Below are 27,782 nucleotides of genomic sequence, written 5' to 3' on the forward strand. Positions count from 1 at the left end.
GAGGCAAATGTGATTGAACGTAGCCTTTATCAGAGCAAATTTGGCTGCACCTCAGGATTTCTGAACACAGTCTGAAGTCATAACACATTCCCAGTCAAACCAATGATTGCACTCTGGCAGTCCTTGGAGGAAGCAGTCTCAGTCATTCAGCACCAGTAAACACTGTAAAGCAGCGTGACCTTGGGAATTGATTTGAAAGGAGGAGGCTGGGCTTCATCAGAGAACTAATCAGCATAGAGAGGAAATAAGGTGATTCCTCCTCTGTTGGCTTTCATGAGATTTATTGAAATGCTGTTGAAAAAAAAAAGAACAGCCTGACGATGGTCACATCACGGACAAAACCCTGGGTTAAAGGCTTTTTTGAAATAGTGCGAAATCTATAGCACACTATCATTAAAGTGCCATTTATTAAACAATGTCAATAGCTTCTGCTTTGTTCCCCTCTGAATCCCTTCACTCTGAATCCCTAACACTGCTCATCCTTCCTCTGTTCTAAGATCTAGTAGGGCTTCGCTCGGGAACAGTATAGTGTTGTAGACACCATCCTACAAAAAATCAGTTTCGCTCCAAAACCTATGGAATATATTTCAACTACTTGTGATCACGATTTCACAAAATATAAATCATACTATAATTTGATGTGCGATTCAATAACACATTTAACATGGAAATAAATTGTATTAATAATTTTCTTAACTGCTGTAAAAGGTTTCCTGCTGCCAGATCAAAACGACTTTTATTCATGAAATACATACTATACTGAATGCTAGAGAAGAGCCTTCACTGCTTAATTAATCCAGGATTATGAAAAAAAGAATACGTCAAACCTGTTATTAATTTCCATGCTTAAAGATCCTCCCTTAGGTTTCAAGACACTTCCTGTGAAATATTTTGTACCTGAGAATATCTGTAACATTTATTTTTATGTTTCAAAGAATATAAAAGTTCCACTGCAACAAACTGGCAGAAAAAAAAATACTCTGCCCTTACTATACAAAAGTAGGTCTCTGTCACAGGAGCCTACTGAAAGTCAAAACTCTAGGAAGTTGGCAAATGTCACGGTGCAGAAGTTGTTTCATTATTTGAAGCTTTTTAAACACAAGAGCACAAACTGATGCCACGCTGGCTTTTGACAGACTCGGAGCCACAGAGCAGAAACACATCTTCGCTGAAAAATGTTTTTTTTTATTTTCTTTTTCAAGCGTAAAGAAATTTGAATCTGAGGCTCGTGTACTGACCAGGTCTGTCCTTTCAGAGGATCTCACCTGTACAGTATGTCATTCAGCACATACTCTTCAGCTCTGGTGCTGGTACTGTATATTACTAAATCGCTAGCCCTGGGGTGTCTTACTGTGACTTTTCAAAGACATTTATTAAAAAACAAACCTCACGCACCAGAAAAGGTGTAGTCCCAGAGACTTTTAATTGAATTTTCTCATCAAGGGCCCTGGTGCTACCTTGTAATACTGACTGACTGTTGAACCTTTTGGCCTGGGTCGTCTTGTATGCCAACTGTACTCGTTGACTTGCTCGTTTGCAATGACCCGGCTGTCTCTCCCTTCCTCCACCCCCCTGCCCCCTCTCCCGCTCATGACAGGGCCGCCGTCCGCCCCCGAGAACCCGATCACGACCATCAACGAGACCTCCGTGACCCTGGAGTGGAGCCCGCCGCGAGAGAGCGGGGGACGGGGCGACGTCACCTACAGCCTCCACTGCAGGAAGTGCGCCGCCGACAGCAGGGAGTGCGGCCCGTGCGGGAGTGGCCTGCACTTTGTTCCGCGCCAGTTCGGCCTCGCGTACACCAAAGCCCAGGTCACTGACCTCCTCCCGCACACCAGCTACACCTTTGACATTGAGGCGCTGAACGGGGTGTCGGACCTGAGCCCCAGCCCTAAGCAGTACATTTCTGTCAACGTCACCACCAGCCAGACAGGTGGGCATCGCCGACGCGCACCGCATGGCACGACCGGTGGTCATCAGATAATGATCAGAAAGGTTTTCAGGTGATACATGCAGTGAGTGCTTTGGTCTTGGATTTAGTATCCTACACCATGTCTTTCTTTTTTTTTAAAGTGCTGATTTATTGAAATATCGCCATTAACACAATCCTGTAACACACGGCTGACCTGCGTTTCGTTGTATCCAATAAATGCGGCATGTGATTTCACCACTGTTTTCATCAATCATAATTTAATATTTTAATGGAACTAACTGAAAGCTTATTGCTATTCATTATAAATAAAAATGCCATTTGTTACCAGGAATCCATTATGTTTTTTTTTTTTAATCATCAGCAACAAATAACAGCATGTATTGAAACTCTTAGATTACTCAGCTGATAAGTATTAATATTGTCTTTCCATTCAGTGCAATGTAACCTCTCCTTTTAATTTAATTTTTGGGAATAATCCTAAATTTCCCACTTATATTTTGGGGGGTTTTGGAATATTTTTATGTTCTTCCTCTTTTTAATTTCTTGTTTATCTTTTTGGGTGAGTTCTTTCTTTTTTCAGAATTCTAAATCCACTGCATTTCCCACACTCCCTTGAATAGTGTGACACTTTAAGGCACTCTGTAATATAAAAATCCTTTGTTCAAAATCAACAGTTTTAGTTAAAACTAGAGAAGGGTGATAGCTAATGTACCACAGTAGCCTTGGTAACCTGGGGATTATCACAGGGCTCCTTTCAACCTCAGGAAAGGAAGATTTAAATATGCATGAAGCATCATCAGCTTTTTACAAGAGCTTCGGAGAGTAATTTAAAATTTAAGGGGTGGCTAATTACCCAGTGTCAGCATCAGTGAGAGGAGCATGTCAGGAGTAAAGCTTCACGAAGACAGGTTGCAAAAACTATTACTTAAAAGGAAATTATTAAAGGGACAAATGTCAACCATGCTGTCGTTAAGCTGCTGATGACACAGAAAAAGTGTGAACAGGATAGCAATTTGTAAGAGCAATCTTGCTGTCGTTAATTAGGACGCTATCTGTGTAAATGCTGAGGTTGTTCAATTATTCTACACTTTAGGTGTCATCCCACAGTGTTAACTTGTGCTTGTGTAGTGTTGGATTGTTGATATAAAGTATAGCTGATATGGTGTCTCGGGCACATTGCTGTGTGATAATTAGCACACAGAACACATTTTCTTCATCTTTACTCCGTGTATAGTCAAGGACTATCAGCTAATATAAACCATAAAATACAAACCAGCAGAGGAAACGACATGGAAGTGCGTTTAAAACGGAGAACGGGAGGCACCTTTTCACACAAAGGGTTATGGGTCTATGAAACAAGTTGCCCAAACACGTTGTTGAAACTGATAACCTGACTTCCTTCCCAAAACAGCTGGATGAGACTATCCTTGATTTTGATTATCTGCTAACCACCAAACAGGCTAGATGGGCTGAATAACCATGTTTTTACCATTTTATTCTCATTTTATTATCTGATATTTCAGTGCAGTGACTTCTGTTAGAGCAATCTATTTTTCGTGCGCATTCCTATGCAGTACAGGTGATTGCCAGTTGCTACTTCGCAAGAAGCGGCAAATCACATTATTTTGTTCTTACAATTAATATGAAAATATCCTTTCCCTGAAGCCCCGGCTCTCTTTAATTATCGTTATCCATTGCTTCAATTAATTCACATTTCTGAGCACCTGCGAGCCAGTAATCAGAGCCTGCTTATGCTACCCCTTGTTGCAGTGAATGTAATCCTCAAGGAAAGGAAGACCAAAGACAGCATTACACTGGCTTGGCAGGGACCAGAGAGAGCTAACGGAGCCATTGTGGAATATGAAGTTATCTACTATGAGAAGGTCAGTCATTAGAGGAACAATTCCAGTATGCGTCTATTGATTGCTCACATGGGAAACTATCCTTTTCAACTGATTACCTACTGCAGCCTTTTGACCCTTATTAAAAGCAATCCCAATTATGTACAGATGGACGGTCTTTGCCTGTGTAATTGAGGCGCAAGGTCTGATCACGCTTTGGGGAATTACAGCATCGCTGTATCATTACTTCATAACCGAGGCCTAAGTCTTCTTTATTATTAAAATACATATAGATATCCCATGATGTTAACCTGTTACATATTAGTGGTTCAGCTCATGAGATCTTACAATGTGGCGTATGAAGCAAAAATGTGTTTTGGTGAAGGTCTGGGACTATATGCACGCACATTAAAAGAGCCTCCAAGAAAATCTATTTTTGTGATTTACTACAGTGTATATAGCCTGATCCTGTTTAGATGTCACCCAGCAAGTCTCCATTGTCTGTCCCCTTATTAGTACCTTGCTGTGAGAAGTTGGAAGTTATAAAGCACGCCATGAGGAGGTGTTTAATGAGGGGAGGGCTGCTGATTTATGCAGGTGATTATAAGATATGGCTGTAAGATTTAGCACACAGATGGGGTCCCTGGCAATGTGGCTTTTGGCAGCTGCTGTAAAGAGCTGTGTGCTTGCAGTACTCGAAATCTGTACTCTCACCAAAGCATGGGCAACATGTTCTTTTACTTTTAGGCTGTAAGACAAAGTGTTGCTGGGCTGTATCTCTTCAGTGCTAAACTGGAGCACCGTTTTAACAGATGGATGCAACTTCCTGTAAGAGTTTGTAAAAATACTGTTTAACGTAAAGCTAATGAACCACATGTGAGGATGCAAATTTCTCTATGACACCTATTTATAATTGATCTTTAAGTCATTATTAATATACTATTTTGAATACATAAAACATCCGTTTCGATGTGTGTGATAACTATAAAGGAACTTGACTGAAAACAATACTTTGCTAGTTGCAGAGAATGTGCTCTCACACAGTGAAATTTCCCTTTCTCAGTGTTTCAGACATCTTCATGAATGAAACATTATATTCATGTTTCCTCTATGAGACTGCTGTTTTCCCCATTGCATCTCCTGTATGGGACTGAATAATCTTTAGGACATTAGTTTAGTGACTTATGAATTTAAATAGTAGGAATGACCTTAAATTGTAGGTGTCCTATTGGCATATAATGAGGAGAACAGCTGTTAAACATTGCACAAAGATGAACAATGTAGGATGTCGGGACAAACAAATCCCACAGCTGACTTAAAATGGTGGCTGTTCACCTGCTGAAATAATAAGTCATGCAAATTGGTCTGCAGACCTTGACTCATAATGCAAACTTCCTATCCTGCATCTTATTGAAATTATGTAAAGCAATAGTATTTCCCTTACGGGTACTGTATGTTGGATATTGATTTTTCTTCAGGGTAAACCTGCTTGTAACGCTAACCTATACACCTTAATAAAGGCTCTTTTTATTTAAAAAATGTTTCCATCTATGTCACAGCTTAACGACAGGTAAGAGGAGTTAATATAGTTCTTCCCTTTTGATGTGATGTGTCGTGTTCTGGAATGCATCGACACATGGAATTGAATGGAAGGCCTCAAAGGCTTTTTCAATCTGCCTGTGCCCTCAGAATCAGAGAGATCAGAATTACACAGTCCTGAAGACCAAGTCTAACAGCATGACGGTGGACGGGCTGAAGCCAGGCACTACCTATGTGTTCAGGGTGAGAGCGCGCACCGATGGGGGCTATGGGAACTATGGAGGAGAGATTGAACTGGAGACGAGCCATGAAGGTGAGCCTTTCTAACGCCGGGTGAAACCAAGGGACTGACGGATTGTCAGTTTGGGTGTAGAAGAGTGCTTATTCCCCTAGGAGTCACTGAAATGGTCAGCTACTTTTTCTAATTTTAGATTTGTTTTCATATCGGATAGGGAACCAGAAATATATTATCTCTGAGGGCTGAGGGGAATATTAAGAAATAGAAATACAGAGTTTATTTATGAGAGAATGAACCATGGGAATGTATTTTTGTTTCAGTTTGCATTAGTTTAAAGATTTGCACTGTCCTAGATTCTCTGTTGTTTTCATTACATTGCATCTGTTAAAAGATTTTTTTTTCCTGATGGGTATAGTAATGTTACAATCAGACCATCTCTGTCAGTGTTTTGTTAGCAATCTGTAAAATAACTGCAAAGAGCAGAATGCATGTACAGTAGCTTGGGGTTTTAAGTGAAAGCTTTTCTTTTTGGCAGGTATGACATAAAAATGAAGATACTTTTTTATAGATATTTTTTGCAGGATATTAGGAACAAATCTGCATCTCTGATTGGCTATTTTGTACATCACTTGTCATGTATTTGTCAGATTGTGAGAAATTGTTTCACATTCCTTAGCTTTGTTTCACTTTGAAATAGAGAATGGAAATTGTATGCCCAGTGCTTATACTGTATTTAAATGGTCAAAGGACCATTTCATTATTTTAGAAATAAGTGCCTTAAAGTAAAAGATTTAGAGCTTGTCTGTGTTCTGGACAATTGCTTTCTTGTTTACAAATCTATATTAATTATACAGTATATTTATATTTATTAGTTCCTGCATAAGTAGAATTGCCCACTTAAATCACAATTTACATCTTTTTTGCTTCAATCTTTTCTTCTGTCAGAGTACAGTCCTTGTTTGGACTGTGCTGAGTATTCTTCCTCATTCTGCGTTTCATTTCCCTTCTTTCTTGTGTAAATAAGTGTCTGATTGCAGATGTGCCTGTGCCAAGGCCAAGGCTGAATAACACAATGCAGAAGAAGGCATTAGTATAATCCTCATCAATTCTTGGACCTGTACTGTAACTTTTTCTTCACTCCTCACAGACATGCTTGCTATTGGTGACCCCAACCAGCCGACTATCCTTGCCGTGTCAATTGCAGGAGGAATTGTTCTGCTCATATTTCTTGTGGCATGCTTTGTTGTGAGTGGGAGGTAAGCTTTGGTTTCCTTATTTCTTTTATCCTGTCACCAAGATTTAATGAACGCTGTTTGAGGGCTTATTTCATTTTATTATTTTTGACGGCTCATATGGCAGAGACGCTGTGAGTGGGGTGTCCAGAAAAACGCTATATAAGCGTAAGGAATTATTAGTATAAGTATTATAAAATAAGTGCCTCCATTCAGATCAGGTGAGGTTGTAAGTTAATCTAAAAGCTTCGGGACTTTTACCATGGGAGACCTGTCTCTGACATCTTTGTCCTAGCCATCAATGAACAGAAATCCACTTTTTAAAACCTGTGATGTGTTTCAAACCTTTGTACCTTTGTAAGAGTCAGAGACAGTCAAAAGCAAATAGGAGCAAATTTAGGTAGCAGCACTTTGTGGAGTATGGTGAGATTTCTAATGGCTCAGATCTGCCTTACATCTCTCTAAAGCCCATCCGCTTTCTTTAAACACTGCTTTCAGAGGCTGAAAAGCTGAAACCAGACCAAAAAGCTGAACGGTGGCAGATGGAACAAGGGTTTAGCCTAAGAGTGAACCTGAATTCTGAGTATGGAGCAGTCCAAAGGCAATCAGTCCTCAGTGTAGCAGCCATTGGGCAGTTATTCAGAGTCGCCTTTTGGAATCCTTCCCTTTATCACAAGAAAAAAAAGAAAATACAGAGAGCAAAACAGAATTATATCTATTTATTTCTGGAATTAATATGACGAGGAGAGCAGTGCGTAAGTGCCACATCAAAGCAGACTCTGGCTGTGTTTGCTGAAGGGAGGGCTGTGACCATGGCAGCCCTCTCACATCACGCACCATTCTGTGACCACTCTTTCAGCTCTGACTCAGGGCTTTATCAGCATCTCATTGACGGCCGAGTCACTCAAAGTAATGATACAATTAATAAATATACGGATAACAGGCAAGAGGTTCTGCACACACCCTGATTAGAACTAATCTTGGACTGCCGAACTTTATTTCAAGTAAACAACTTTTGCAGTATAGTTCATCTGAGCCTCTGGAACCAATCGGCAAAGAAATAGTTAAAATCAGTAACATGAAAGGAGGTAGATGTGCTGTACATTTGGAACCTAAATCTCTTCCTCTTGTGTGAAACCATTCTTTTGTTCATAATCTGTGGGAACGCATTTACAGTATAGTAGCACATCAAGAAGTTCTCTTCAATCCACAGAAGAAAAAAATTGGTTCTATAAAGTGGCAAAAAAAATAGATTGATGTGTACAACAGCAGTGTCTTCAATGGGGATGAATCCCGAGGTCTAAATCCTCTATTGCACTGCAAGTAAGAATAGTATTAAACTCACGCTTGCTAAAAAGAAGAGACGCGCCGCTTGGATTCCTTGGTGAGCTTCCCCTTGAATTTGTATGTACTGTTTTATTTATTTCATTTTTATTTAATAAAAGCTTTCATTTATTATGAATTGCTAAATAGACTGTGTGTGATCTTCCAGCCATCCAATTTAAATCCACTTGTCCTGGTGAAACCTGGAGAATGTTTGTGAAGTTTGTTTCACTTATTTAGTAGATACAGTACAGTCCTACATGTTCCCAAAATAAGATGTCCCTGGGAGAATATGAGGGGATTACTGATTCAAATATTCAGAATCCTTAAACGCATTGACAAGATCAGCTGTAATTATGGACTTATTCAGAATTAAAGATTAAACACAAATCAGAGGACAGAATTGCAAATTAAGGGAAAGTGCATTAAAGACTCAAAACAGCAGGCACATATTTTACTATCCAGTTTTTTAAGCTAACAAACCATGTTGTCAAAGCTAATATCCTACTGTAGCTCATTTCAAGACATGGCTCAATGTATTGCTTGGATCAGTGAGCCACTAGTTATAGCATTTACTCTGACATGAACATGAACTTTTCCTCTGTGCTAAAGATATCTATTGGTCTAATATACACATCTATGTACAACTTTAAACCTACCTCTGTACTGGTTTTAATATATTGACCCAGTTTTAAAGGAAAGGGAGGCCTGCTTTCCTTACTGCTCACTAGCTGATTAAGTTTTTTTTTCTCACTAATAGAGTAGTGTGGTTCTCGTAGATGCAGTGTCTGGCTAAGGTACACAACGCCCTCTCTCTGAGTTAACCGTGCAGATCAAGCATTGCTGAGACAGAATTCTCCTGGTCAGGTCAGAAGGTTCAGAGGTCATGATTAGTCCTGTTTCACTTGGATTTGCTGCTTCTAAACTTCTTTTAAGAGATCTAGCGGTGATCTAGAGGTGATCTCAACCTCCTGTAGTGTACTATGGGACTTTCTGACTGTCCTTTGCCACAGTGGTACAAATCACCAGACTTTTTAGTGTCTCTTTGTGCTCTGTATTAGCCTTAGTTTTTCGATCTAGTGGTGCTACATTAAATCTCCCTGAACACTCTGTGCTTTTCAATAGTACACACAAGAAAATTAAACTCTGTATCTTGTGAAACACGGTATAATTAATGAAATATGTCTGTGTTCCTTTCCAGGTCCAGGACCTAATTTTATGTTTCTTGTAAAATCATTAAAATTGATTGAAGGTTATTACCTATCAGCCCAAGCACCCCATTCAGTATTGATTGCACAGGGACCTAATCAGCATGGATTCTCATATACTATACCTCTTGCACATAAATACATTTTACAGTTTAATTCTATGTGCTTCCTAAGAACAAAGGTGTGCTGGAATACAGATGTGGCAAGATAGGAGTCATGATCAGAAATAAAAGCCGTAGCTCATTAGTAAGAACTGAGGGGAGCACAGAATTCGAAGGAAAGCAGATGGAAAGCAATTACAGCTTACTAGAGAGGTGCTAGACAAACTAGGTGCTAACCAGGTTTTACAGGAAAGTCGATACATCTTCATAAATTACACAGGCTTCCTTTTTTCATTTAGTGAAAAATCGGGAGTGTGTGTGTGTTGGTGAAGGAGGTGGGGGAGTGTTACTCTTTGGGAGCTGAAAGCAGACTGGAAAGCGAAAGGTGAAAAGATTTTTTCTTTGTTTGTGTCCTCTTGATGAAGGACATCTAAAGATCCTCAAAACATGCACTGTGATTGCAGAGGGTGTTCTCAAAAGATCAAAGCACATGTCTGAGAAATAAAGAGAAAGAGCACTGTTTGGTGCAATTTGAGCTGGGTGCTCAATTTCCAGAGCGGCTGGGGTTCAGGAAGTCGGAGAGAGTCTAATATAAGATTTGTTGGTTGCTTACATTTTGCAGATGTCTTTGTAAAGCTATAGATCTTCAGACTCTGAGTCTTTTCCATTCCCTGCACTGTCCGCTTTATCTTGCTGAGGTATGGCCAAGCCCACGGGATCCCAGGTTTTGCACAGATGTAGCACTGATTTCCCATCTGCTTTGGGGAGTCTGGATATCTCGTGGCACTTGTACAGATGAATGTCAGCTCCTAAGTCCTGAACTGCTGCTAATTACCCTGTAAAATCCAAGTCTTTCTTTTCGTAGCATGGGAACAGAAGGGAAAAGCAGTTCAGTTCAGACATCTCAACTTAGATGCTGTAGAAAGATGCCTTAAAATTAATCTGTAAATGTCCTGGAAGTTTATTTTTGTAACTTAAATCTCTTTCAGGTGTTTAATCGTTGAAGCAGATTAGATGCGTGTGTGAGTTATGCTGTAGAAGAATGGACCTCATAGCTTTAGATGTGTTGCCAGTCGCAGTTACAGGGGCAAAATAAGTTGACTTTAGTGGCTAATTTCGGTCATCTGAGTTCATTCTGTAATAATAAATGTATTAGTAAATGTGAGTGCAGAACTTGCTATGAAAAAAGGAAGTGTCTCTGTCCTATTTTAGTATCCTGCTTAAAAGCTATATTTCACTTCAATTGATGGATTAATTCTGCCATTCTTTCTTGTACAAATACAGTATGTTGTAAGATCACTAAATAATGCTGTTAGCATGTAGTTATTTAATTTTGATTAGTGTTCTGCTGCAGGAAAAAAATATCTTTTAATTGCCACTATATGGTAAATTTATTTTGCAATTAATTTCAACAAACGATAAATAATTTCAGGTTAAGCCTCTGTTGATTAGAGGTAAATTAATACATATTTGGTTGTTTTTTTATTTTTCGCAAAGCAAATGTTGACAGTTTAATTCTTTGCAGTTGTTGGTACTAAGAAGGAAATGATCTGAGTCGGCCTTTTTACATGTTGTTTAAAATAAGGAAGCTTTTAGAGTGGATTCCAAGTTTTAAATGTCAAACAGTTCTGGCTCCACAGCTTTTTGAGGACAGGAGAATAATTAAACATGGCTTAATATTCAAAAACTACACAGCACATAGAGTGTGTTTTCACAGCTGTTATATTTCTTAAATTATTTTTCAGTTGTCGTGCACTGTCTATTGGAAACATTTCTCCAGTAGATCCTGCTAAGATAGTATTTGAACCCAGTATGCAGACAACTAATTGGGACTGAGAAAAGAAACTAAAACCGTAAGAGACAGTATCATTAAAGAATTTCTGCACAACTTTTGCAGTTTTAATTTGCCTGTTAGCCTTCAGGCAGAGTGTCTCAGAGAGGTACGAAAGCACCAGCAACTGGCAAATAATATCGATAGCAGATGGCTGGTGTTCATTGTGCCGTTTCTCCCTTTTTACTCAAGAAGCAATTAAAATATGTCAGTTCATTGATAATGACTTAGTTTATACTTGGTTACCTTGTTGGAATATTTTCCTATGCTTGACAAATGCTGATGTGGAGAGCGCAGGTGTTCTTTCCACCACTTAATGGATGTGCATCATCTGCAAGACTAGAAAGTCATCAGGAAGTTTAGACTACTTTTTTTTGCTGTTTTCTTAGTGTGCATTTTGAAATGAATGTTTTGAACGTGCATATGCAGTGCTACATTTAGCAGGTTCTGGATGGGTATGAAGATACGTTTTTTGTAGTCCCACCATACCGTATGTTGAAAGCCATTACTTAAGGACTGCAAGGTGCCAAGGTTGTTAGCTCTGCTGCCAAACAATTCCTGGATTCTGGAGTCAGTTCCAGTTTGAAATCACCTGGCTCTGTGAATTTTTGCTTGTGCTCCCAGTGTTTTCTCAAGTACACAGGTTTCCCCCCACCCCTCAAACAAATGCAAGTTGAGTTTCTTTGACTGTTTGAAAATTGTTGGGGTGGGGGCTGCTGCTTTGGTTGCTAATAATTGATCCAAGGTTCCTATCCAAGGACCAATTAGTTATTAACTATCCAAACGAGTTGGAGAGGCTGAATGGCCTGCTCTAATTTGAAACCTTTGCTATGTTCTTATGGTTGTGTAACCAGCACTGGCTTTGTAGCTACAGAGAAACACAACCATAATGAGCACAATGGATCGAATGGTTTACTCTCGTTTGTGACCTTCTTGATGTTCAGATGTTAAGTATCCTTGTATTGCACAGCTTTTACAATAATAAGGAGAGGCAAGAGAAAAGAAAACATTCCAGGCTCATTTCTTTCGGCTAAAACAGAAAACGTAGGATGAGCTACTGTATCATTCTAATTGTAGATTACATTGGCAGGATGATTTTCCTGACTTTTGATTTATTTCTTCAAACATTTTCTCATCATAAATTGTTCCTTAAGAAGACTACTACTGTACTGTATGTTCTACAAGCCTCGGGATATGATTGCTTACATTCAAGATAAAACATCTGGCTTAATGCACTGTGGGTATATTAAAATAATGTTAGAGAACTGAAAATAATATTTAAAAAATACCAAAACAAACCCACTCAAAGCTGATCACTGTTAGGCCATATGTTACTTCCAGTGGCTATCAAAAGTATTCACCCCCTTGGACTTTGTCACATTTTATTGTGTTACTATATGGAATCATGATGTATTAAGTTGGGATATTTTGCTATTTATTGACACAAAACACTCTATAATGTCAAAATGAAAAAATAGAGATTCTCTTAAATTAATTAGAAATATAAAACAGAAAATAACTGAATGCTCTTTATTAACTTGTATTCTTATATAAAGACAGCTTATATTCCCCAAATGTGTGGCTATGGTGCTGTGCACCATGCTTTCTTTAGTGTGGTGAGAATGTGAAGTATTTCATTTGTCAAGTAGTTTCTAAAGGCATTTGACTAATGTTCAGAGGTTCAAGAGCAATGAGTCCCTGTGATGAAATCCTTGCTAGTGGCTGTTTTAACTGCAGTATATTCAGTACATCGGGTATAGCTGGAAGTAACAAAGCTTCTGTATTTCAGAATGTAAATTATTTAATGGATTTCTTTTCAAAATCTGATGTGGCATTACCTACAGTCCTAAGTGTCCTAGACTTGGATCTTTCTAGACACAGTATAACTGCACTTTTATGACAGCTCGGTGCTCCACAGTTTTTTTTTTCGGATAAGGCTACAAAGGATTGTAAACTAACTAGATACTTGGCAAAAAATGGAATCCAACCCAGCTAAATGAATCACAAAGAGGAGTAGTTGTGGCAGGTGCCCTGCTCACCTCATTGATCACTCATCTGATTTGTTCTGAGCTTCAGGGCTGCGATGCCCAACAGGATTAGGAGACAGTACTGCGCAGCAGGTACAGAACCACAGGTATTCTAATTAATAAACGTAGCCCCTTTGCTTGATAGCTCTAGTAAGGTTATTATTAAATTCTCAAAGGCCTCAATTGTACCAGAGAAACAGGCTGTTTTGCCAGTAGTTTTGTTAAACTTTGAACAGAGTACATAATATAATAAATATAGAAAATATAAAACCTAAAGGAAGACAAATTATCAGACATCCTGACTTGTACAGTATCTGTTGTGCCTATACTGTAGTTGCTGTAACAAAGCATTATTAAATTAAATGTATTCACACATTTTCTATAGACCAAACCATTGATGTATTAGATCTAATGTGATTTATTATCATTACTGTGCTAATAATCTGCTTTCTTAAAATTGCTATGCACTTTACATGATCAGAATGAAAAGAAGATAAAATGTCATAAATCCAGTAAAGGATTATAGCATACAAAGCTGGGGATGCACAAACTGAAGAATTGAATGATCCATTTTTTTCTGAGTAGAAGCTTAGACTTTTTGCATAATAGCTTGTTTTATCATCCAATTCATTGTTATATTTCAAAAAAAGGTTTTTCAGTCATCTGATTAACTGTTTTAAGACTATAATGATTACGTACTTTGCGTTTTCCCTTAGCTCTTTAACAGAAATAAAGGCTGTGTCGTTGATTAACATTAATCTCCAGGCCCACTCATTCTGATTAAAGTCCTGAAATAAAACAGCAATTTCTTTGGTCCAGCTCCATCTTATTAGCTGCAAGTCACACAAGAGATGAATAGAAATTGTCTGATCTTAAAGTGTTCTCCCTTCCATACAAATTGAGGCCATTTTAGTGTAACCAAGGGATTATTAAGATTGTGCTATGAGAGGAGGCATTAGCGATACATGTTTTTAATATTAAATTCTGAAAACATCATTGATACTAATTTTCTAAGAAAGGTCGCTCTTTTTTGCAGTATCAGTAATGTATCCAGTGCAAGTACATGTTTGCCTGTGTGGCATTCTGAAATGCTTATTTTTTATTGAAAGAAAATCCTTGGTTTCCTCAATCATGACACTGCACTGCATCCTCTTTCAGGAACTCTGTTCATTATGAAATGTAGTGTATTTTAAATATAAATTAAATGTACGTTATTGGAACCTTCCCCTTGAATAGCTGCACTAATCTACAAGTCTGTGAATGAGTGTCCCTGAATTTGGAATGCCTGGTGTTTCACTGGAAATTGTACAAAACTACAGCAGCTAGAGTCTGTATGAGAATGATTAAAACATTTCCTTCTGTTATTTTATTCATTTCCAATGACCTTACTGAATAGTAGAAGAATGGAGTCTCTAATCAAAAATATATACATGGATTTACACACTTTCTGATTCCTTTAATTACACACGTGCTATTTTTTTGCCTTTTTTGACTTATAATGGTTCAGTCTTTGTAATTTGAGAGGGTTATCCCAACTTTTATATCGACATTCTGTATCATAATTATCTACTGCCTGGAAGAAAGCACCTTGTTCTTAGAATAAAAAGGAAGCCAGACGCTTTAGATGTGAAAGCTTTTTAAAAGTATAAAAATGCATACCTGTAGCACATTGATATTGATGTTCCAGTCATTCTGCAATGCTAGGTCTTTTCTGTGTTTGCATTAAGGTGCTTGACGGGCATCCATTAGAATTGGATAAGTACAGAGTTTGATAGTTCAGTATTCCTGCAAGCTGTACCATTTGTAATTTTTTCCGGCGATGTGTCAGATGATTGAGGTTTTTTTTTTTAAATTTGGTTTTCCTTGAAAAGTCTTCTTTAAAAGTCTTTAAAAGTCTTCTTTAAAAGTCTTGATAATCGAGATGGTGGGTCAGAAGAGATGGGTTGATGAGGGGCAAAGACCTTCCCATCACATCATGATAATAATATGAATGACAAGTATAATATAATAATACAAAATATAATAATACAAAACAAACTTTGATCAAATATATACAGATCAAAGATTCTGGATCAGTTTGAAACATGACATGCTGTCAAGCTGAAAACATTACTTTAGTTATCATCAGGTATGACTTCTCTAAGTATGAAAACAACCCAAGCTACTTTGATGCATACATCTGACCGGGTACTGGACAGATTGCTGTAGGAGGTTCTTCCACTTTTCCTTTGTAGCCACAACAAGTTGGCAAAGGGTGGCCTGGTGCAATTGTGTCTAGTTAATGGCATGTGCAAATTGGAAGTTATTACTTCCAGGAATTTATTTTTCTAATTTCAGCTTTTGCAGACAGGCCATCTTCAATTACTGTATATCAAAAGCAATCAGGCTATCTCAAGCATAATGATTACTCAAGCATGACATGATCACATCTTTCTGTGTCCTTGTGTCAATTAAAATCATATAGATTCTTAACTAATTTTGCCAGCTGTAACATGTGGGGTGTTTACAAAATCACATGATTTGAAGTTGAAGTATTTTGTTATCTCAAGAAACAAGCCAGCTCAGTCAACAAACGTATCTGCTCACTATTTAAAATATAAATATCATTATGTGCCTAATAAGCTATTGATGTAAAATGTCGACTTGCTTTCCTGTTGTACACCAGAAAAGTTTAAACGCAAGCAGAAGACATCAAAGAATAATATTTCCAATCCCGTTTGCTTTTTTTTTCATTATTCTTCATTGCTTAATTTTGTAGTAGGGCATTGTGCTGTATGTTTGCACACAAATGCTAGCACAATTTTGCCTGTTTTGTTGTCGGACTTGTAAATTACATTGTATATGGCCTATGCATTTAATGCATTTTTTCAGTTTGACAGCCCACCTAGCACACTATATCTTTTGCCTTTCCTTTCCCTACCTATCAGCCACATCCAATTGAGTTTTCTAATTTGGTGGACTGCAAAATCGCATTACACTGCAAATAAGTAATCAAGCCTCGCCATTGCTTGGTGTCTATTGTCGAATGCTATAAATGAGAAATATTGCATTTTATTAATAATGAATGTCAGACTGTATGAATCTATATGGCACTACGTCTGGATTCCATGGGATAAATCATTCATCTTATGATTGTTGATCCTAATTGGGAATAAGAAAAAAATGGATTTGGGTAATGCATGAGTGAGCGTTTAAGCATTAACAAGATGGCTTCATACCAGATATCCTACAGGGAATGAACTTTTAAAAAGGAAATATTTGTATTAGATTTTTCAAAAAAGATTACATTTATATAGTACATAAACCCTGAATTAAAATACAGTGGAATTCCGTGTGTCCATACAAATTCAAATTTTATATTTAAATTAATATTAAAATTGAATGTTGTAGGTAACACCGATTTAAACAGTTATAGATTTTCTTTTCAACATATTATACCTGTAAAATTTCAATCAATTCTTGTATAGTACCATGGCAATGATGGAGTTTTTGTCATAGTAAACTGAAATGTGTTTTTAAAGGTGTGTACACTATGATTAATTTGCCGAAAAATAGATAGTTTTTCTTTTATTTATGCAAACTACTAATATGGAGTAAAACTGTTACTACGTATTAAATGGAATTTCAGATTGTTATTATACTTGTTTTAAACCTTTCTTTTGCAGCCCTTGTGTACTGTATGGTCTCCTTGCTCTAACTGAATGCTAAGCTCTATTCATCAGTTGCTCTGTTGTTCTGAGCTCACTGCACACATGAAATAGTGTGTACTGAACATCCAAGGTCACACGTTTATTGCTGAATGGAGGACTAAGGTTGGAAACTCACCATTTGGAGCCCACGGCAGGCATGGGGTAATCAAGATGAGCAATTAAACATTGTCTGCAGTATAACTGACACTTGATGTAGTGCTTCACACTGATAGCAATTACAGCACCCTTGTTTATACAGACCAGACTTTGAATGTGAATGTATGAAACCACACTTGGCTGATTTTTCTTGCACGAGTGAGGGAACAATATTAGAAACAGGAATGAAAGAAACCAGCCTTGGCTTCTAGGTGTTAAATCTGGCTGATGAAGCATTTTACAAATAGCAGCATCAATTTTGCTGATGTTTGCAGACACAAGAAATGGGGAATAATGACGGTGAAGAGTCGCATATATACTAAAGGACCTTGAAGTGTTCTAGAGCTTTCAACTGAAAGTGAAAGCGTACCAGCAAACTGTGAAGTTGAACAATTGCAAGGTTGATGTTCTGCTTGTGCAAACATGTATTAAGGGTGGAAGAACACTTTGGAAATCGATGTTATTGGAAATGGATTTGATCATATCCGTGATGTGATATTAATAGTATGTTTAAGAATCCTGTTTTTTTTTTTCACTATGTTTAGGGCAAGGCTGAGTTACTATGTTATGTAAAATAATCTGTTTTAAAATTCTTCGGCTGAAAAAGCCCTTTGTTTGAAAGACTGATCACAATCATAGCTTCAGTATTAATGCAGAATTTTAAAGAACATAACTGATGCGGTAGTGGTGGTGACCAACATAAGGTGCCAAGATGCAGAAGATTGAAGAAAAAACACTGAGACATGGGGGGGGGTTACTGTGAGGGCTGATGCTTCTTGGGAGGATATTTAAATGGAAAATAGCCCCATTCTTTAATTTCGAGTCAGTAAATCAGGATTGTCAGCATGAAAATGTTGCCAGCTTTCCTTAATGGAGACAGATGTGTTTCAGGTGTGGAATCCGGTAATAAAGTTTGACCTTAAAATGGAGGTGAAAAGTGCTCTTTCCATTCAGGACCTACCCGTGGTTGAATTTACTTTAGTCCTTTACAGTACATGCAGCCCTTTTGGTCATCAAATAGGACTAGTACTGTCATTGATTTCACATTACACATTTCTTAGTCATAAACTCTTGAAAATCAGAATTGCATTGAAGATTTGATCCAGATTATTTGTGTAGGGATCTTTTTTTTCCCCCCAACTGTCATGTATAATATATCATGGAAATTATTTGTTAAATAACTTTGAGTCTTCACTCCTGAAAAGCAGGGATAAATGCCACTCACTACTCTCCCCATCTCCTTCTATCTGTGTGTATATATCATTTTTGTACAATATTTTAGGTATTCAACCTGGTTTTAGTTTTAGTTCGCCTAACTATATTTTTGGCAGTGATCCCACATTGTTAAAAGGCTTATCAGAGAAAATTACTCACAGAATTTGGTGTGACACATGAAGACAAAGACACCTGAGTCAGCTTTTGCCTGGAGCATATTCTATCTTCTAAGTTTCACTTACTCAGGCATTCTTCATTGGTTTCATTTTAATATATTCCATATTCAACCACATACTCCCTCCCTACCCCCTACCCTCATAAGAAAGCTCTCTGTAAGGCAGCGGGAGTTAGTTAAACAAAGGTTGATTTCAGCAGAAGCGGCCTCACCTTCCAAGACCAACTTAATACAGAGGCTCTTTAAACTTTATTTTCTACATTTTTAAAAATGATATCTGTCCTCGAATTTGGAGAAAGGAGTCCGATGCTACCAGCGTTTCGATACTTCTTACAAACATGTTGTGTTTCAGAATAAAAGCAAATGGATATTGTATGCTAAAATATTTGTCAGAAGATGGTTTAAACAGGTATCACGCAGTCAAACATAAGCAGAAGCCCTATGCACAGTTCTTACAACTAGATTAAGAACTACAGTATGCGCTTGCACTTATTAATGCTTTGTTGAATAGTACCCTTATGAAAAGCACTGCAGATTAGTTATGAGAACAATCACAAAGAATTTAATAACCGCTTGCTTGTAAAGTGTCAAGGTACTTGTTGCTGTCCATTCATTCAGTGGTAACAATTGGTCGTTGTATACCTTTACAGATAATAGGGAGATAAACTTTTCACAAGGGTGATTATTAAGAAACAAAGACACAAAAAAACAGTTTGAAACACTTTTTTTCACAAGTGGAATTCATTTTCAAATCAAAAGACAGGTTAGGAATAGCTAAAGAGGAGTATATTTTTTATTTAAGGAGACAATGCAACATTAATCAAAACCCACACAGATACATCATGATTCGCTGGTGTTAATGAGAGCATGGAAGATCAGAGCTTGATTTGTTTTCAGCTTGCCTTTCTTGCCATGAGTACAGGGATCACTGGTGTCTCCCTTTGAATGGAATGATGAGTGTATTTGTATAGGAACACTAGAAATAGGATAGTAGACTAACAGTAAATATTAAAGCCTTAATATGGTCTAATAAAGCCCTAATTAAAGTCTTAAAAGAAAATGTTTGTTGTTCAATAATTTATCATTTATTATTCTTTATGTCCTGAACTTACTTTAATTATGTTTATAGGTATATTTTATAGATTAGAAGAGAAATATTTTGTAACTTTGTTGGATTTGTACTTATTCCTTCATTTAAAGGCTGTTGATTTGGCAAATAAGAATGTTTTACTTGACACCATTTAATTGAATTGCTCTTTCACTTGGATCTGTGGTCCAGTACGATGCCTAGGTTATCCGATAGGAAATAGATTTTTATTTAACAGTGTGCCCACAAGTGTTGCCCACACAAGGACTGCGTTTTGCTTTGTTTTCTGATTGTTGACACAGGCCCACAAGTTCCTCTTACAATTTCTAGCCTTCACTTCTGAAACTCTTTGCTTTCCATCTTGTTAGAATGAGTGCTCGTGTCCTCGAAGACATAATTAGAGCTGGACTGTAGCTACAGAGTCTCCATGATTTCACAAGCTTGAATAAAATAAAGGGAAAGGGATTGAACAAAAGCCCTTAACTGCTAACAGAAGTACAGAGCTCACAGTTGCAAATAAGGCTTTTTGCAGCTTCTCTCATGAAGGGGCACACAGCGTGATATAAAAGCAGTGTGCTCAGTATAGCTGAGCCTAGAAGAAAATTTTAAGGGAGGTGAATCAAAAGTGAGTAAATTCCAGTCTCAAATGCAGGAATGTAAATGACTGTGTTTTTTTTTTTTAAAAGGCATAAAATAAAAATAAAACCTTTAGTAAACCTGGTGGCAAATAAAGTGGTGCATGGACATTATTGTTATTTAAATCGCACGCCCCCCTCCTCACAATCCACACATTTTGCGTGGAGAAAAAAAGACCTCCCCCGCTGCCCTCCCCCTCTCCCGTCCCCGATGTGTCGCAGAGAAGCAGGGAGCAGCAGGTGCAGGAGGAGTGTGAGCAGGGTCCTGGGAGACCAGTGTCCACATGAGGCGTGATCTCTGTTTCCCGATTGCCACATGCTCTCATCAGACGCCCCTCGTGGTGCCGTGTTCTGCTAAGCAGGGCGTGTTCTGGGCCTGGCGGGGGGTAGATGATCACAGGCACATGCGATCTTCAAGCCAAGGGAAACAAATAAACAGGTGGGGCTCCCCCAGGGGTATGCTCCTGATTCCAGATTAGAAACCTCAGGGGAGAAGTCGGGCACATGGCAGTGGACCCTGACCTCTAGTCTGTGGGCTGCCACATTGGTTTTTCACGCAGCTGACAATTACAAATCCCCTGTGAACAGATATCAATGGAAATGATTTTGTCTACTCAGCTGTGTAAAAAGTAACAAGACGGATTAAATAAAAATGTGTATTATATTTCCTAAGCCTGTCCCAAATCCGTGCCATCCTTTCTCCGAGTTAAACTAAGCACAAACTTGGTTTTCTGTGGCCTCGTGCAGAAAATATGGGAATGTAAACCCAGGAATTATGCAGCCCAAATTGTAAATGATTATTGTCAAATATCACATAGTTCTGAAACCTATTGATTCTCATTAAGCTTGAGTTGTTTGTAGATGTACAGTATTTACATAAGACTTTATGAGCTGAAAGATGACAATGTGTCTGCGTGCTTGCAGTACTTTCTCAAGCCGTTGTAGTTTGCACTTGCTTCTGTGTATCCACGTGTGACAGTAGGCTCAAGCTTTCTAGAGGGAACTTCAAACAGAAGGTGTGTTTTAGTTCTGACAATATGAATAATCTAATGACTAATGACATGCCTTTTAATAGTGAATTCCTGGAACCTCTTCCAAAGCAATTATAATTGAAATGGCTTTATAATATACTGTAGCTTATGTATAGTAAAGGTTTTATACCTTTTACATTTGTTCTAGCCAGATGACGTGTCATTAATATTTCTGGCATGAGTTAGGACAAATTACCGAAGGGGGAAAAAAGTAATATAGAGTTTTAATACCTGGAGAGCGAAAAATTGATTTTCTGATATATTTTTGGCTTACATCTTCATGCCATTTTCAAGTGTACATTAAAATTTAAAATTTAATTTGAGTCCAGAGTTATTGAGTACTGTATTACAGACTTTTGCCCACAGTGGGGCTGCTGCCGCTTTTCCGCAAATTTTCTACCTTCTCATAAAAAGCGTGGGCTTATTAAATTGCCTTTTTTCTCTGAAACAAAGCTTTCTTGACATGTAGTCTGAAGTGTTGGAAAAGATTTCTGTTTTTTTTTAAATGAGTTACCAGAGAAAGAGATCAGGTAACCTTTTCATCCAGCACACCTGAATATGTCATTCTCAGCACCCCCTAGGATGTTACCAGTTCACTACAACAGCCAGCGCTTAGTGGAAATTCTAGAACTACATGTTATTATACAGAATGGGCTGTAATCAGGATATGATAATGGGATGTATTTGTTATGGAAACAACCTGCATTTAAATAATTATCCTTCTTATAGAATGATGAAGCTCCAAATTATCCTCTTCACAGATACAGGGACAGGGCAAACTGTTCATAGACTCACAAAAGTGCGCAACAATAGAGACTAGAAAACAAGAGTAAAAGAACAATAGTTCTTTTATTTGAGAATGAAATATCATATAATTGTAGATATTAATTAGCGAACAGGGTATTACAAATCGTTATTGAATTGTATAACATGTTTAAGTGTTTTTTAATTTCCTTAAGAACTATCCAGTATATACAGTATGATTCTTGTACATCATTAATATGAACCAGATTGTTTCAAAATCTCTTTTCTTGTACTTCAGATATGCTTGCCAAACTTGAAGTTGTTGCTCCCCCTTTAAGGCAGCAGAAATGTTATACAATATGTTCTGTTATGTAAACCTTAAAGTGGACTGTTATGTGAAACTTTGTTTTGAGGTTTTGAAAGTGAGAATCCCTGTGAACTAGCCCCTAGGCTACAACCTACTGTACAGTGGCTGCAGTGATGAAAGAGGAGGTTAGGATGACACAAAGCAAAATTATATTTAGTAGTGCACAAATGCTTTATGATACCACTGAGCAGATGCATATGCCTGATTGTGCCATTGTTTCCTATTATCTTGAGTATTATTGTTTATTTCTTATTTCGCCATACATTTATACATCCAATTATTTTTTGCACAAAGAAGCAGGAGACTAAGCGTGGATTTAAATATGCCAATTTAACTATCTTGAGAGGCCTCTTGGCCCTACGTTTATCTTACAAAGGCCAATAGCATGTGCAAGCTGCCACCAATGCATTGTGTCAGTCTGATGTCTTGTATCAGAAACACGGAGGGAGCCTTCCACAGTACATTGGAGCGGAGCTACAAATGGGTATTTCAGGAAACAAAGAGGACTTTTAATTACAGAAAAGAGGGCAGTAGATGCATAATTGCAATCTTCTTCTGTAAAATAGGTTTTAGCAATGGTTCTGTTTAAAATGAACAACTCATACCGTAGTTATGTGTCCTGAAAAGAAATGACACACGGCTGTATCTGTAATTTCTGTTTGGTTTGATTTCAGACATTGTGGGTATATCAAAGCAAAACAAGACCCCGATGAGGAAAAGATGCAGTTCCAGCATGGTCGAGGTGAGGATCCAAATGAACCTGCAATGAATAAATCAATTTCAGTCATAAATAAGTTATTTGTATCAGATCTGTCAGTATTTCTTTTAATGTTAACCATATGTCCTAATAATTTCTCACATTGATGGCATACTATAACACCCCAAGAAAGTACTTAATAATGTAAAAAATGTATTTCTATCTTTCTTGATTAAATGAATGGCTTTCTAATGAAGGAAAGCAACAGACTTTCTTCTGCAGCAGCAGAACTGACAACCCACTGAAGCTCAGCAGGTGTGAGCCTGGTTGGTACCTGGATGGGACCTGGGAAAACTAAGGTTGCTGCTGGAACCGGTGTTAGTGGGGCCAGCAGGGGGCGCTCACCCTGCTGTCTGTGTGGGTCCAAATGCCCCAGTATAGTGATGGGGGCAATAATCGTAAAAAGGCACTGTCCTCCGGATGAGGTGTAAAACCATGGTCCTGACTCTCTGTGGTTATTAAAAATCCCAGGGTGTTTCTCGAAAAGAGTAGGGGTGTAACCCCGGCATCACGGCCAGATTTCCCATTGGCCTTTACCAATCATGGCCTCCTAATAATCCCCATCTATGAACTGGCTTCATCACTCTGTTATCCTCCCCACTGATGGCTGTGTGTGGTGAGAGTACTGGCGCATCATCCAGGTGGGGCTGCAGATTGGTGGTGGTAGAGGGGAGTCCCCATGACCTGTAAAGCACTTTGAGTGGAGTGTCCAGAAATGCGCTATATAAGTGTAAGGAAATATTATTATTCTGTTCTCTCTCTCTTTCTGCCTCTTTTTCACAGTGAAGCTACCAGGGAGCAGGACTTACATTCACCCACACACTTATGAGGACCCCAATCAGGCTGTGCGTGATTTTGCCAAGGAGATTGATGCGTCTGCCATTCGGATTGAGAGAGTTATAGGGGCAGGTAAATGGGTTTAGAAAAAAAAATGTACAATTTAAAATGCAGAATAAACTTTTAGAAATGAATTGTTTCAGAATACTCCCAGTATTGAGTGGTTCACACTGGGTCTTAAGGATGACGTTATTGGAACTCCCTTACCACAATACTGTAGGTGAAATGAGTCAAGGATTCTCTACAAGAGCAATGATCAAATGGAGAAAGGAATGCGAACAGTGAACACTGTGAATGGGGGTGTTTAGTAGCTGTATTCTGTTAAGTGTTTGAAGGACTTTTTGAATTTTGCTGTGATTTTGGTATAGTATATTAGCACCAACTATTCACAGTTATCAGTGTAGTTTTATGTATTTGCTTATTTCATGCTGTTTGCCTGTTGGGCATGAAACACTCAGGTCAGATTGAATCTCAAGATATATGTTTAAACCTAGTCTGCTTATTAAGCATTTACTGGTGCCACCTATTGAGCCCAGGAGCACAGCATTCCTTTGTTTTCCTGTGATGACCACTGTGAGAGCTATTCCCAAATCTCTGAATCTCCAGCCAACACTTGGTAGGGTATGTAGCTGGACATACAGTATGGACAAGGTGGGCTCAAATGAAGTAACTCAGAAATAACAGTTTCCTCAATCTTATGAGTCTCTGCACTACTGGTTCCTGTGTAATTTACCCTCAGGCTGTATTAATGTATCATACATGGTTAAGATATACCTAACATAAACCACTTTTAGATAAAAAAGATACATTGTTGGTTTGTCAGGGATTCCTATGTTTGTGGTGGCATTTTCACAGACTCATCCCAATGCTTCTCTACATATTGACAGAAATGTGTGCTCATACACATAATGTACTGTATGTACACTTGTTTTGACAAGTTTAGTTAAGATGCTTTCTCATATTCCTGGGTCTCAGAGGACTCAAACTTTGTCTTGTTCTCAGCTTAAAATGTGCCACTTGCTTGAAAGACTTCAGTTATATAAACTCTGCAGTTTAAATTGAATGTCTCTAACAGTACCTTTATTGAACTCAGCTGTAAAAGCAGTAATTCACACTGTACTACTCATTATAAGTCCATCCAGACTCCATTCTTTCCACTAATGATGATATTCTGAAAGGGATTTAACAGGGCTGGAAACCATAATGCTTCAACATTACTGTATGTAAGAGATGGATGGACTAAAACAGAAGTGACTAAGAAAGTGGATATCAAAGTTTTAACAGCTCATTCTATTAAATGAACTGTGTGCCCTTTACTCTCAAAAATGTAGAACTAATACAGATTTGAATCAAAGAGACTGGTGCTTGGAATTCTTCTTTCATCAAAGTTGTGGAGTGAAATGTCCAAGTATGATCAGTGTGTATATGCAGCTCCTAATGATGATCGTCTCTTGAAAGAGTAAATTCAGAATGCCAAGACAATTGTAAATTTAATATTTTTCCAGCTACCCATGTAACTTACTGTAATCTGCAAAGGCATTAATGTCAGCATGTAATAAACACCTGAAAGATCTTAAAATTTGAGCATCAGTGCAAATTTGGTCCAGTTTGAATGCTATTTTTAACCCACAGACCCATTCTAATCTTTGAGCCCCTTGAAGCTGCACTGCTAATCTCTCCAATGGCTGTCTGTGAGAGTGTAGGTTATGTATCATTTTTCTGCTTTAATGCCAAGGCAGTGAAACACAAGAAATAAAAATGTTTCAATTATAAGTCTAACCTCAGGCTTTTGGCTAACTCATGCTGAGTTCTTTTTGTTTCACAGACTTTTCCTTGTATCATAACTTGAAGTGCTTGAAGTCAGTTGGATTGGAAAACTGTTCAAACTGTTGCTGCAGTGTAGAAAAAAAATAAACTCTTTCCTTCTGAAAAGGTGAATTTGGGGAGGTGTGCAGTGGAAGACTGAAGCTTCCCAGCAAACGGGAAATTTATGTGGCCATAAAGAGTCTGAAGGCTGGATACTCGGAGAAACAGAGACGAGACTTTCTGAGTGAAGCAAGCATCATGGGACAATTTGACCATCCTAACATCATCCGCTTAGAAGGCGTCGTGACAAAATGTAAGCAATCCCAGCTCTATTGTATGAATGGAGATAGAAATGTATGCAGCAAGAGAAAAATCATTAATGTGTAAATCTTTCCCAATTGGCCTGACTCAACAAGCCTGTTTTCTTTTTAATAGTGATACAATAAACTAAATCTGATAAACATCCCAGCAGACAATAGCTGCTAGCATCATGAATTGTTGCTGCTTGGAACGTTTGTTTGTTTTTATCCGCTTTTGCTTGTTTTACATGCTGGATGAAGTGTAGCCTGACAATGAAAAGTCATCATGCACAAACTTACAAAAGGATTTGCTCGATCAAGCCTTGCAGACAGACACTGATGTGATTAGTCTTGCTACAAATACATTTTTTCCTCATCCATTTTTATTTTATCGTGGTTTTCTCTTTCTGGGGCCTTGCAAGGTAACTCAGCATGCTACATACAGTATGAGCTGCTTTTGTTGTTGATAATCATACTGTCTTAAGTTTTTATGATGACCTGTCATAGGCAGTGCTGGATTTCAAAACCCTGCAAGTGGGTTGATATTTGATTAAGAGTGTAATGAAAGGAAATGAAATGTTGCTGAAAAGTAATATTTTCTTTTAAATGTATTTTGAAATGAAGTTCATGAACATCTGTGAGGAGGACTCACCCTTTCCATAACACCATACACTTGTCTGCTAAACACCACTAGGAGAGAACAAAACGACAGTCTGATTACAGTAACACCTATTCAGGAACAAAAGCACTATGCATATTTATAACTTGATGAATATTAATAACTTAAACAGTTAATTGGATGTTTTTAGGTTCATGAATATTCAACACCGTGCAGATAATTTGAAACAAAAAAATCAACATTTCATATTTTGCATTTTCTTTTATGTGTCATATGCTAATGCTAGCCTTCTCTTAATGTTTTTTTTTAGTACTGTCACAAGAGAAAAGTAAGTTTCAAATAGCAAAAAGTTAAAATAGGACCACATTTGCCTTTAAAGATGTTCTAAATAACATCTGTCACAAATATCAAGTAATGGGCTTTCATTTTAACAACCCCAAAATACAGCTTTGCACAATCAGAATCATCCATTTATCTCTGTAGTTTTTCGGTCTGTAAATTTTCTCCATCAACCAGTTATTAATAAATGAAAATACTCAATATTTATTATTCAGGACATTATATGAAATCCTCTGTAAAAGGTGAATAAGTAATCATTTGAGAATGAATCTAAAAGTAAAACAAGGTCTGCAAGATCTTCGATTTTGAAAACGACTCCAACACCAAACCATTTTGAATTAATAAAAAGCTTCTAGTAGAAGATAATGACACCTAATTTCTGAAAAGGTGAATGCCAGACCATTCCATTGGCTTCATTATAAATAACATTTCCTCTTAGAGTACCATTTTGAGGTGCTGCGTAGAAGCATTTATTAAATTCTTCATTAAGCTAAATTAGGTGAAGGGAAATTAATTGTTGATAGTTGTGAAAGAGTTGCAAACATTAGACCTAATAATTTCTGCGTTCTTCACAGACTTCTTTTTGAAAAATGGAAAAAGGCTCACTATTAGACCCCACCAGCTGTCCGTTGCATCCTAGTCAATTTATCTGTTCAGTATAGACCCGACTGAAGGAGAGGTGCGGGTTAGAAAGTGGAGTTTGCCCAGTGTGAATTGATACCAAAGATAATTGATGGAGTAGCTGAGCAATTT

The 27,782-nt window shown here is 37.8% G+C and overlaps 1 protein-coding gene across 2 annotated transcripts in view; it reads left to right on the forward strand.

The window, feature by feature from the left end:
* epha4b (eph receptor A4b) overlaps nucleotides 1–27,782 on the forward strand; it is a 110,529-nt gene that overhangs the window by 61,330 nt on the left and 21,417 nt on the right. For both annotated transcript variants that reach the window (XR_015928870.1, XM_088614899.1), the window contains exons 5-11: nucleotides 1,598–1,933; nucleotides 3,704–3,816; nucleotides 5,464–5,626; nucleotides 6,699–6,807; nucleotides 23,047–23,114; nucleotides 23,913–24,038; nucleotides 25,900–26,085. Coding sequence is in view for 1 of the 2 variants with exons in the window: in XM_088614899.1 (XP_088471025.1) it covers nucleotides 1,598–1,933; nucleotides 3,704–3,816; nucleotides 5,464–5,626; nucleotides 6,699–6,807; nucleotides 23,047–23,114; nucleotides 23,913–24,038; nucleotides 25,900–26,085 (1,101 nt within the window). In the remaining variant the exon portion in view is untranslated. The remainder of the gene's footprint in view (nucleotides 1–1,597; nucleotides 1,934–3,703; nucleotides 3,817–5,463; nucleotides 5,627–6,698; nucleotides 6,808–23,046; nucleotides 23,115–23,912; nucleotides 24,039–25,899; nucleotides 26,086–27,782) is intronic.

The sequence above is a fragment of the Lepisosteus platostomus genome, chromosome 2 (genome assembly GCF_059453375.1).
Source record: "Lepisosteus platostomus isolate fLepPlt1 chromosome 2, fLepPlt1.hap1, whole genome shotgun sequence".
Taxonomy (NCBI): domain Eukaryota; kingdom Metazoa; phylum Chordata; class Actinopteri; order Semionotiformes; family Lepisosteidae; genus Lepisosteus; species Lepisosteus platostomus.